The sequence below is a fragment of the Stegostoma tigrinum genome, chromosome 30, assembly GCF_030684315.1.
Source record: "Stegostoma tigrinum isolate sSteTig4 chromosome 30, sSteTig4.hap1, whole genome shotgun sequence".
In the NCBI taxonomy this organism is placed as follows: Eukaryota; Metazoa; Chordata; class Chondrichthyes; order Orectolobiformes; family Stegostomatidae; genus Stegostoma; species Stegostoma tigrinum.
In genome coordinates, this window is record NC_081383.1 from 40,663,069 (window position 1) to 40,675,811 (window position 12,743).

At 44.8% G+C, this 12,743-nt stretch overlaps 1 protein-coding gene across 5 annotated transcripts in view; it reads left to right on the plus strand.

Annotated features, from left to right (window-relative positions):
• The window catches only part of palm1a (paralemmin 1a), a 237,668-nt gene that overhangs the window by 209,943 nt on the left and 14,982 nt on the right, over positions 1-12,743 (plus strand). For all 5 annotated transcript variants that reach the window (XM_048559926.2, XM_048559924.2, XM_048559927.2 and 2 more), the window contains exons 5-7: positions 4,003-4,093; positions 6,298-6,319; positions 10,627-10,695. In XM_048559926.2, coding sequence (XP_048415883.1) covers positions 4,003-4,093; positions 6,298-6,319; positions 10,627-10,695 — 182 coding nt within the window. The remainder of the gene's footprint in view (positions 1-4,002; positions 4,094-6,297; positions 6,320-10,626; positions 10,696-12,743) is intronic.

A 12,743-nucleotide genomic window follows, 5' to 3' on the forward strand; every position in this document is an offset into this window, starting at 1 on the left:
CCTGTACAGTTATTGGAGCCTCCTAGTGTGTCAACTATGTATAAATATTAGTAACGTATGTGTAAGCAAGGTCTTTGGTTTTTGTGCATAGTCAAACTCCAATGTTTTGTGTTTACTTGATATGCAACTGTGCAGAACCAAACTGCTTTTGTCTCAATGTGTGTGTACAAAGACTTTTTTTATGAACAAAATATAGTTTTGAAATTAAAAATCTGCAGGAAATGAGGAACATGTGAAGGGAGACTTTAAACCACCAACACGTTTGTGAAGAGTCAGCTGCTGTAACACTTGCTGGTGCCCGAGAAGAGAGAATCAAATGGGATATGTATCGTACTTCAAGATTGGGCAGTCGTTCCTGGATTTAAAGGGAATGGGGAGCTTTGTCTCTGATCAGTGGTCACAGTTATCTTTGGATCCTATAACCACAGAATGGGAGTCCAAAATTGCTGATGGAAATGGGTTTGATGCTGGAGAGGGACAGGGGACGGAGCAGGTTGGGGAGGGTGTGAGCCATGCTGGGTGGATGGATAAGCACCAGCTCAGTGACTGACAAATTCTTTCCCACAGCAATATGATTCTAGCAGTTATAGGGGAATACAAAGGTCAGTGTTACTGGATTCATATTTGCATGTTATTAAACTACAGATAACGAGAAAGATAGCAGCACTATTGCTCACTCATTACAGAGTGTTGTGTTCGTGTGCTCAAATATGTGACAGTACTGTGCACTACAGGCACAGAGCTCTCAGAAGTGTGATGCCAGAAATAGCAATGAGCCTTATGTTGGAGCCTGGAGGTTTGAGAGAGGTGACAGTATGCTGTGGATTATATTCAGGTAATCCAGATTAAATATTCCTCTCACAAAGAAAAACAGAAATCGCTGGAAAGTTCAGCAGGACTGGCAGCACCTGTAGACAGAAATCAATGTTAACGTTTCTTCAGACCCTTCTTCAGAACTCATGGTAGCTGGGAAACCATTGGGTCTTTTCATATATAGATGATAGGCGGGGTGGGGGGGAATAGGTAAGGAGTTAATGATAGTTGGAGATAGAACCCAAAGAGAGAGAACAGTTGGACAGACAAGGGAGTGAGTGATATCCAGCTAGGAGAATGAACCAAAAAAATGTTGGAAAAGCTCAGCAGGTCTGACAGTGTCTATGGACAGAAATCGGTGTTAACATTTCGGCTTCCTCAGAACTGGACCCAAAATGTTAGTTCTGATTTCTCACCACAAATACTCCCAGACCTGCTGAATTTTACCAGCAATTTCTGTTTTTGTTTCTGATTTACAGCATCTGCAGTTCTTTCGGTTTTTATCTAGGAGAATGAATACCTACTAATGGGGACTATGAGTGGCTAACAATAGGGCGTGTGTAATGGCAGGCTATGTGATAACAAGGCCTGGTGTGTGGGGTAGGGGCCTGCAACATGGGAGAGCTTAGGCCCTAAAATTAATGAACTCCATATTGAGTCTGAAGGGCTGTTGGGTCCCCAAGTGTGAAATGAGGTGTTGTTCCTCCAGCTCATGCTGAACTTCACTGGAACACTATAGTGAGCCAGAGACGGAGATGTTGGTCAGGGAACAGGGTGATGTGTTGAAGTGGAAGTTCGGAATAAAAACCAAAACTATTGCAGATGCTGTAAATCAGGAACAAAAACAGAAGTTGCTGGAAATGTTCAGCAGGTCTGGCGGCATCTGTGGAGAAAAATTCAGAGTGAATGTTTTGGGTCCGATGACCCTTCCTCAGAACTGATGGTAGCTGGGAAAATGTCACTTTATATGCAGAGAATTAGGAGGTGCAGGGGGATGGTGGGAGTAAACGGTAGGCTAGAGCCTGAAGAGCAAGAAGAACAATTGGACAGACAAAGGAGTTGCTAACTATCAGGCTGGGAGGGTGAATAGTTGCTAATGGGGCCTGTTAGTGACTAACAACAGGGGGTGTGTAATGGCAGGCTATGTGGTAACAAGGCTTGGTGTGTAGGGTGGGGGGGCTGGGACATGGGAGAGTTTAGGCCCTAAAATTATTGAAATTGATATTGAGTCCGGAGGGCTGTAGGGTCCCCAAGAGGAAAATGAGGTGCTGTTCCTCCAGCTTGCTTTGGGCTTCATTGGAACACTGATGTATACCAGAGACAGAGATGTTGGCCAGCGAACAGGGTGGTGCGTTAAAGTGGCAGGCAACTGGAAGCTCAGGGTTTTTTTATGTGATTGAAACATAGGTGTTCTGCGAAGCAGTCACCCAGTCTACGCTTCGTTTCCCCAATGTAGAGGAGACCACACTGTGAGCAGCGAATGCAATAGCCTAAATTCTGAGAAGTGCACATGAAGTGTTGCTTCATCTGGAGGGTATGTTTGAGCCCTTGGATATTGGGGAGGCAGGAAGTTAATGGGCAGATGTTGCACCTTCACCGGTTGTAGGGGAAGATGCTGTTGGGCTGTGGGGAGGTGTTGGGCGTGAAGGAGATGTGGACCAGGGTATCCTGGAGGGAACAGTGCCTGCGGAAGACAGACATTGGAAGGGAGGGGACTAAGTGTCTGGAGGTGGCATCTTGCGGGAGGTGGCGGAAATGGCGCCTGATGGTCTTCTGGATGAGGATGCTGGTGGGATGGTAGGTAAGGATAATGGGAAATCCATCGCTGTTGCGGGAGGGAAGAGAGGGGGATGAGGGTGGAAGTGCGGGAGATGGGTTGGATCCAGTTGAGGGCCTTGTCAACAACGGAGCTGGGGAATCCTCGGTCGAAGAAGAAGGAAGACATTTTGGAGGGTCCCTTGTCAAAGTTGGCCTCATCTGAACATATGCGATATTGATATCCGGACTACACATCCTTGCATCCTGCTTCCTGTAAAGACTCGTTCCCATTCTCTCAGTTTGTCTGTTTCCATTGCATAGGTTCAGATGAGGCCAACTTCAACAAGGGAAGGTGGGGTGGTCTACACATGCTCTGGTGCTGTTGTCATTGTGCACAGTGAGACCAGCAACGCATCCATTGCAACAGTTTGGTGATTGGAGTCATTAACATCAGATACTTTCCTGATAGAACAATCTCTAATATCTTTTACAGCCTCAAGATCACGGAGAGAACTTGGTGGTTAATGTCTGACTCCACAGCCACACAATTTGGTCAATTGCAGCTAATGTTCACACAGCAAGATCTCGACAACAGAACAGAATCACACATCATGGAAACAGACCCTTCGGTCCAATTATGTTCCCAAACTAAACTAGTCCCACTTGCCTGCATTTGGTCCATATCCCTTTGTATCCATGTACCTGTCTAAATGTCTTTTACAAGGTGTAAATGTACCTGCATCCACCACTTCCTCTGGCAGTTCATTCCATGTACAAGCCATCCTCTTTGTGAAAACGTTGACCCTCAGGTGCCTTTTAAATTTTTCCTCTTTCATCTCAAATGCCCTCTAGATTTAAACTGCCCCATCCTAGGGAAAAGACATTGCCTATTCACCTTATCTCTGCCCCTCATGGTTTAATAAACCTGTATAAGGTCACCCCTCGGTCTCCAATGCTCCAGGGAGACAAGTACCAGGCTATCCACCCTCTCCCTTTAACGCAAACCCTCCAGTCCCGGTAATATTCTGGCAAATATTTCTTCTGCAGTCTTGGGCCAATTAAATTGTTTACTGCAGGTGAATAGTGACTTGCAATTGTAAATGAGACGATTGCTATTGGAATTCTGCTGTGTTCACAGGCTGTGTGTGTGGCATGATTTATCTTGCACTGTTTTGAGAGTGTAAAAACAAAAGAGAGAAAAATATTATGAGTTGGCACTGAGCCTGGTAGCAGGAGAATGAAACCATTAGAAGGTGACTCTGTTTGTGAGGGCAGAAGCCATTCCATGTTTCCAATTTATCTAACTAACTAAATAGGTAACCCACAGCAACAGGAGCTCTGTGAAATGCTTGTGTCTTAATGGCTTAATGCTTCTGGCATATTGATGTGCGTTAATCCCTCAGTTACTGAGAGTACATTTCTCCTTTTCAGGCTGGAAAGGGAGCTTGAATTACTGGAAAATGGCGAAATTGCCATCTCAAAAGAAAACAGCATCGAGGAGAAGCTGAAAACTGAGGAGAAGGTGCGTACCAAGCGGAAGATACAACAATGGAAAAGTGAAAGGGGCTTGTCTGTCATGAGTACGACCTCCATCTGAGAAATCAGTTCATCTGAAATACACCAATATTTCCCTCTGCTTAACAATAACATGGACCAGTTACATTAGAGCTGCCATACTCAGGAATTGGGCCCCAATGTGATACAAACCCCATGTCAGATAGGCTCAGACCTGGGATTCCTGCTGAGCCTCTCTTCCCCTGTGTGAAGAGAAGCAAATAAGAGGAAGTCCCAACCCAATGGAAACCGACCCTTCCCACCAGGAGAGGGAAGATGGTGGGAGGGGGTTCAGAGGGAAGCGGTGAGCCATGATTCCTAGGTGATGGAGACTATCCTGAGGCAGGTGAGCAGCTCACCGTGACTTGAAGTGGCAGCTCCTAGAAAGTTTCTTCATTTTTAAACCACTGTGGCTCACCTCGCTGTGTGTTAATCCACGATGTGTGCTCTGGTGCTTTTCCCCAAACAAGTACAATTTAACGGCGCCAGGAGATTCCCAATGGGAATGACACATGCAAAATCAGGAAGACCCATTGAGAGATGCCAGGCTGGGGAGGGTAGGTGCCAATCTACAGGGACCCATATGCCAGTAAACAGTGATTAAAGTCCTTCACGTTACAACAATTAAAGTGCTCAAATGTTATTTCTTTCCAAACCATATTGTAACAATAGACACAGTGGCGCTGCTATGATGTGCAAACACCTGAAGCAATTCTCCATGTTTCCTAAGAGTTGGACAAGAGAGATTTACCAACCCCTCCGTTGATCTGCCTATTCACATCCTGAATCACTGGACAGGAATATTCCTAAGTATTCCTGGGAATATTGCCCACATATTCCAAAGAATTTGCATCCTCCAAGCTCCAGAGTGAGAAAGCAAAGTGGAAAAGAAGCTGTCTCACTCCCTGTGACAGCGTGTGAGGCTGCTATAGTTTTCAGCTGTAGTGACGGAGTTTGGTAGCTGGAAGGTTCTAAATGGGCTGTAGTGCCCTGCACTGTGAGGGAATGGAGATGGGGACAGGGGGAGCTATTAAATTGTCAAATGTCCCCAATCAGCTGATGTTCCCCTCAGTTCCACCAGTTCAAATCCTCGAGTGAAATCAGGCTGACCCAAGCTGAGCAATCCCATCCAACCTCAGTCCCAGCCCATTGCAGGACAGCTGCACAATGCAATAGGTGTACACCTCGTGACCAAAGACTCCTTCCCACTTTATCTGAGCTTTCTCTCTCGGCGCTGAGCCCCCCATATGGCCAGTTGGCCAAAATATTCTCCTCAGTATCAGACACAGAAGGCATTCTCACCTGATCATCAATGCTGCAGCCTGTTACATATACACTTGACAAAGAGTTCACCAACCAATCAAGATGCGGCCTCATGTCCACAATCAAACATGGCACTGACCACTACCAGTGTAGGAAAACAGCTCAGCAATTCCCTGTGTGCGCGCTGGCTGGGAGTACAGTACTGTGCTGTCTCCGGGTATGAGACATGTATATTAACATGCCCCTTCCACACAGGGAACTTTGCAGCTGCAAACCAGTTATGGGAAGATATGGTTTCGAAGAGGCCATTCAGCCCTTCAAGGCATACTGTCATTCATTTGAATCCTGGTTGACCATGATCCCCACCTCCATTCCCAGCTTTGATTCCATGCTGTTCGCAAACAGGTTGCTGTATTTCTCTGACCTTTGTGTATGTCATGCTTCCCAGCCTCACCTTTCACCACATCAAACTGCTGAAACTCCTCAGTCAGATCAGTAACCGTCCGAATTTTTGGTGAACCATGTTGGATCATGGCTTGACTTTGGCCCCAGTTTCCTGGCAGGGTGGCTGTAGTAAGAATCTCACTTGAGAGAGTCCTCGTCAGAGTGGTATAAACCATCACTATCTTCCGCTCCGTTTCTATCAGCCAGGAAGTGTGATGTGCTCAAGGGTATGTCTCCAAACTGGGGCCTCATTTATGTCCTTACTGTTCAGACTCTCTGTCCATTTCCATCAGTCGCTCCGCCCTTAGCAATGACTCATTTTGGGTCATAATGCCATTGGAGGGTTAAAGCCCAGGTTAATGTTCTGCAGCTTTCAGAGCTGTTCCCATGAGAGAACAGAGCCGTTTGTCAAATAAACATGACTTCAAATGACCATTAACATCAGTCTCATTACTCTCCTCACAGGTTTCTCCAAACAAAGGCAGTGGTGAGTAGTTTCATTCATGGCAATTTGAAACACTTGATACTAACTGTGAGGAGTGTGCAATGTGTCTATATGACTTCATGTTTACACTGTAAACCTTCTTTCATTAGTTAGCTCTTGATACGAGCAAAAGATCCAAAGCATGGACTTTGTGGAAAATACAGTGGAATTTGATACTCCTCATTAGAATCCAGTTACAACAAAAAGACATTTCCTCATCATGAGAAAAAATTGTTTACATCCCCATTACGGCAGCAAAGAGACCTCAGGCCATCATTATATTTTGGCAGAAACACCTTAGACCGTGGTCTTTCCTTCAGGTTAAACACACAGCCTCACTGGAGTTGATTGTATCTGCTTCCGGCAGTTATTACAGGGCTCAGACCGATTGAGTATCTGTTACAGTGATCCTCCATCAGTTGGACTCAATGAGAATGTAAAGCAGGTTGTAAACAGCAGCCGGTTATCGCCACACTCCCACCCAGCACACGAATACTATCAGCCAGCTATAAGGTGCAATTATCTTCAATTGTTTTTAAAGAAATGCGCACAGAGGGTTAACAGAGCAGCAGTTACACTCTCCACCCAGCTTGAAGCTTATTGCCATGAGAAAGCAGATACTAATCAAGTTAATTCATGAACTCCCAACTAGGGACAGGTGTAAATTGGTTAATTGGACAAGAGTAGATCAGCAATTTCCCTCTTGATTTTCACTTCCAGTTGAAGGTCAATGTGGTGTCATGGTAGTGTCCATACCCATGGATCAGGAGGGCCAGATTCAAGTCCTACATGTTCCAGAGGAGTGTAATAATATCCCTGGACACATTGATTTGGCAATGTCTCTCATTCCCTTTGAGTTCTCTCATACTAACTAAACAGAACATCCAAAGTGACCATCTGGAAAGCATTTGTTTGTTAGGAAGTGTGCTGTTGGTCATAAAGTTAAAGATCTCCTGATTACATCGCCCACATCAAATTACTGACAGCCACGAGGGAGGTGGGCACCGTGGGGGCTGGGCTATAATATTTTTCTCTCCGACTCATTTCTCATTTCGTCGCCACCCTCTTGTCCTCTTGTAATGGGCAGCACTTGTGAATGTTAATGTGAAAATGTTAATGTAAATGTGAATACATTAGACAGTGCCAAGCAATTTATAATTGTGGTCCCAAGAACTCCAGTCATGAGGATTAAAAAAGATAGGACTGTTCTCCTTGGAGAGAAGAGACTGAGATGAGACTTTTGAGAGGATTTCAAAATCAGGAACGAGCTGGATAGAGTAGGTAGAGAAATGGTTCCCACTTGTAAAAGGAACAAGAATGAGATGGGCATCAAATTAAAGTGATGTGCAAATGAAACAAGGATGAAACAAGGAAATATTTTTCACTCAGCGAGTAGTCAGGGTGTGTGTAAATGCCTGGAAATGAGGTTCAGTTGAGACATTTGAGAGGATATTGCGTGGTTATTTGGGTTGAAATGGGATGCAAAGATATCAGAAAAGGGCAGGAAGTTGGCACTAGAGAATAGAACTGGTGCAGGCCTGATGGGCTGAATGGCCTCCTTCTGTGTGATTCCATGATGAATGTTTAGTTGTTTTCATTTGTCAGTTTGGTGGTGGGTTTAAAAGCTGGATTGGCATCAATGGCATGACACAGGTCGGCAAAGGGATATCCTTGTGGAATGGGTTAGACTTAGATGGGCAGAATGTCCAGGTTCGGCTCCTGTATGCACAGGAGGCTAGGGGAGCTATTTCCATGGAACTCCAGGATATTGGCACTGTATTCCAAAGACCAGGAACCAGCCACCCCGGAAAGCGCGGATGCACATGTGATGCTCAGCTCAGGTCCCAGAATCCGGGGTCATCTCCATGAGGAGAGCCGAGTATTGGGAAAGCGAGAGGGAGAAATTAAGGATACACACAAGCAACAGTCGGAGTAAGCAGGCTACAGACAATGTAGGCCAAAGGTGGGAATCAAACCAGTAAGTATGAGTCTTACAGAGGGTGTTTCAGGGAGCGGGCCTAAAGGAGGAGTCGGAACTACACAGGCTCATGGCTTAGGCTGGAGGAGGGAGCAAAGGTAGGATTGTGTTAAAACTTGTGGAGGCATTTGTGAATGAGGCTCAAGGTTCTGGATTCAACATGTTGGGGACAGGAAGAGACAAAATGAACTAAAGCCAGAAATTACGGAAAATTCTTAAGAGGCCAGATAGGACAGATAAAGAGTGAATATCTTAAGCTAATGGTCTTTTACCAGAACATCTGAGAGCTCAGATAGTTGAGTAGAAACAGGGCTAGAGAGTTAAATTTGAGTAGCACTCTTAGCTGGTAGTGCTCTTGTTGTGTTCAGTTTTGAGGTGGGATCCCTAAGGAATGACTCTGTGATAATGTGGTTGTCCTGCAGTGCCAGTAGCTTTGCAGACTCTGTAATTATACCCGTGTGCCCATGTCTGGTCTAGACTAACCAGTTCCAAGGCAGGTTACCACCCAGCAATAAACCATCAAGCTGGGAGCTTGATACACCTGCTGCCAGATGAGATCGGCAGTTAACACTGCGAATACACCATCAAACTCAGGCTCATGTCACACCGTTCATTTACCAGCTCATTCCCGGGCGGGGGGAGGGAGGTGCAGTGCCAGGAGGTGGAGTTTTCATAGCACTCTCACTCTATCTTTATCTCTCTGGGGCATCGTTGGTTGTGTAAAGCAGGTGATCACAACTTGGCAACCCGCTTCACATCCATCAACAAAGTCCCATCTACTCCTCTCTCACTGACTTGGTCAGCCCAATTCTGTCTCTGACACTGTCTCTCTTCACCAATGCTGTCTCACTCACTCTCTCTATCACCTTCAATCCCGTTTCTATCCCTGTCTCTCTTCACTAATTCTCTCTTTTTCTATTTTCCTCTATTCCTCTTTTCTCTCTTCCTGCATTTCTGATGTAGCTCTTACCCTGTATCCCTCTATACCTATCTAATTTTCTCCATTTTTCCCTCTCTAGTTCTCTCTATCTCTCCGATGCTCTCTCTCTTTGTTCCTGACCCTTCTCTAGTCTCTTGAATCAGTAGACAATGCATGAACACTGCACCACACTCAGTGTTTCCACAATTCAAATATGCAGATGCATTCACAGGGATCACACAGTGAACAGTCTAGAACTGGGAGCCCTATACTCCCCACTAGTCTGTGTTCCTGCTCAGTGTGTAGAACTGATAATCTCAAACTCATCCAATGACCTCATATTTCCTCCTCTTCATGCAAACCCAATTGTAATAAATGGATTGCATGAAATCAGTAGGTTAGCAGCTCTGTTCAGATAGGAAGTGCAGAGGGAAGAGGCAGTCATACAGCAGTGACACCTGTAAATGAAGGTACTGTCTATACTGATGCACTGTTCTGAGGTGTACAAGGCAATGTGCATCATTCTCAAGTTTTACTGGGTTTTCATTAAGTCACAGACACATGATTAAACAAGCTAAAACATTGCCTACAATCATTCCTGAGCATCCTCCAACAAATTACTGACGAAATCATGAACGGTATAGATAAGCTGAATAGCAAAGGGCTTTTCCCTAGGGTGGGGGAGTTCAAAACCAGGGGGAATATTGCCAGAGTGACAGGAGAAAGTTTTAAAAAGGACACGAGAGGCAGCTTTTTTTCCACAGAGGGTGGTTCGTGTGTGGAATGAACTGCCAAAGGAACTGGTGGTTTCAGGTGCAGTCAGAACTTTGAAAAGATTATTGGGTAAGTTCATTGTTAGGAAAGGTTTGAAGGGATATGGGCCTAATGCAGACAGGTAGGACTAGGTTACTTTGTGAATAAGGTCTGCATGGACTGGTAGGACTGAAGAGTCTGTTTCCATGCTGTATGACTGTATGACATTGTGACATTAAATGTGGAAGTGCTATAATTCATAGCCTGCAGTTAAAACTAAAAATAACATCTAATGCGATCCTCTATTTAGAGTCTTTGAATGCCCTACAGACTTTATCGTGTACAAACAGGAAAATCTCACTGAGGATTAACATACACATTAGGCCCTTTTTGCAGTCTTCGAACATATCAGAACCTTTGCTACCATTAAACTTCAGCAAAGTATAAAGTTCCCTTGTGAAAGGATACTTTATTTACAGTGACCACTACCAGGAACTTCTAAGATGACCCCAGATTGGAACTTTTGAACCTGGCAGGTTGGTCGATTTGAGTGCCATGATCTTAGGTTAAGATGTTGAGATAACCCAGAGATGGCTCCTTAGCACATGGGAACCACCCAGCCCTGTCAGCCCATCTAATTCTACCTTACTCTGTTCACAGAGTTGGCAAAACATCACAGCAGCCCATTGGTCAACAAGCCTGAAGGAAGCACAGAGAAGCTGAAAGCTGGTAAGACCATCTAGTAACTAATAACCAGTAACTAGTAACCAACTGCACCCAATTGCCCTGTTCTGGGATGTACATCTTAACATGAGACTAGGAGGACCAACTCTGATGAAGCAAAATAAAGGTCAGCTTGATTGTGAGACAAAGAGGGGGTGGCAGCTGGTGACTAATTGAGTGTGAGTGGATGAGAATGGAGGATGTTTAATGCAGTACTTTTACAATGTATCTTGAGGAATTATAGATTCTTCGCAATGCTGGCTAGCACACAGACATGTCGTCACAAGCTCCCACAGTCTGTTCTAGAAAGAATCGACAGGAACAGGGAATGGAACAGGTTAAATGACAGGGAAAAACTTAAGGAACCAGGAATAACAATTTAAGGAACAGGGAAAACGGTAAGGAATTGGAAAAAATGAACAAGTAAAGGATCAGGGAACCCTTAAGGAACAAATTAAAGTACAGTTGTGTAGCTCACTCAACAACATTTTAATGCCTGATTCATTAAAATTAAGTGACAATCCTTGATGAGTATTGACCATAAAGCAGCTGTGTCAAATCAGCATTGCAGCAAGATTTACTCAGTGCTCACTTGAAAATTGGGGTAAAACACTTCCCAGGCTTTCCCAGCAGGGCCCTAAAGTTTGCATTAGGTCCATTACAGTGGTACCATCCTCTCTAGATCCTCCCCACCAAGAGTCACATTGGGCAGCATCAACTAGGCAGACATTGGGCCCACTCAGAGCCGGGTACTTCAGCAGGACCCCATCAAACTATGTCCATCATTCCTCAGGGCAGTCCCTTCAGTGCTGCTGGGAGCAGACTGGGTCGAAAGGCCACTGGGTTCATGCCATTCCACAATCTCATCATGATTAAGTCTTCAACTGTCTCACAACAAAATACCTGAAGGAAGCTATCGATAGAATAGGTGCAGGAGGAGAGAGAACGTTCTGGATCAGACCAGGATTACATGTAACATATAACATACAGAGAAGGTCAGAGAGTATAAGAAAAAGATTGAGACACCAGTGTGGCACTTACCCCAAAACCACACTCCAGCCCCCCAACACATAGATACGCACACACACGCACACACAAATATGTATACATTCACATACACATACATCCACATGCACATGCACACATACACCCCCCCCATATAGTTTCTCTCTCACACGCACACAGCCACATGTATATACATTTATGCACACATACATTCACACGCACAAATATATTCACACACACACACACACACACACACACACACACACACACACACACACACACACACACACACACACACACACACACCCATATATTCTCTCTCACACACACACACACACACACTCACACATTCAATGAACTGAGAGTGGCAGATGGAATTTAATTTGGATAAGTGTGAGGTATTGCATTGAAACAAACAACGGCAGGACTTATGCAATTAATGGTGGCGCCCTGATTAGTGCTGTAGAACAGAAAGACCTAAGAGTTCATGAATATAATTCCTTGAACTTTGCACCTTAGATAATCGGGGTGGTTAAGGAGGCATTTAGCACACTTGCCTTCATTGCTCAGACCATTGACTATCGGAGTTGGGAAGTTATGTTGAGATTGTACAGGACATAGGTGAGGCCACTTCTGGATGATTGTGTGCAATTCTGGTCACTCTGCTCTAGAATATTAAAGTGGAGAGGGTTCAGAAAAGATTTACCAGGATGTTGCTGGGACTGGAGAGTTTGAGTTAAAGAGTTTGGAAAGGCTGGAACGTTTTTGACTGGAGCATAGCAGGTTGAGGGGTGACCTTATAGAGGTTTATAAAACCATGAGGGGTATAGATAAGGTGAACAGCAAAGGACTTTTCCCTAGGGTGGGAGAGTTCAAAACTAGGGCACATATTTTTAATGTGAGAAGATAAAGTTTTATAATGGACACAAGGGGCAACTTTTTTTTACACAGAGGATGGTTGGTGTGTGGAATGAACTGCCAGAGGAAGCGGTGGATACAGGTACCGTTAGAATATTTGGAAGACATTTGGATAGGTACGTGAATAGGAA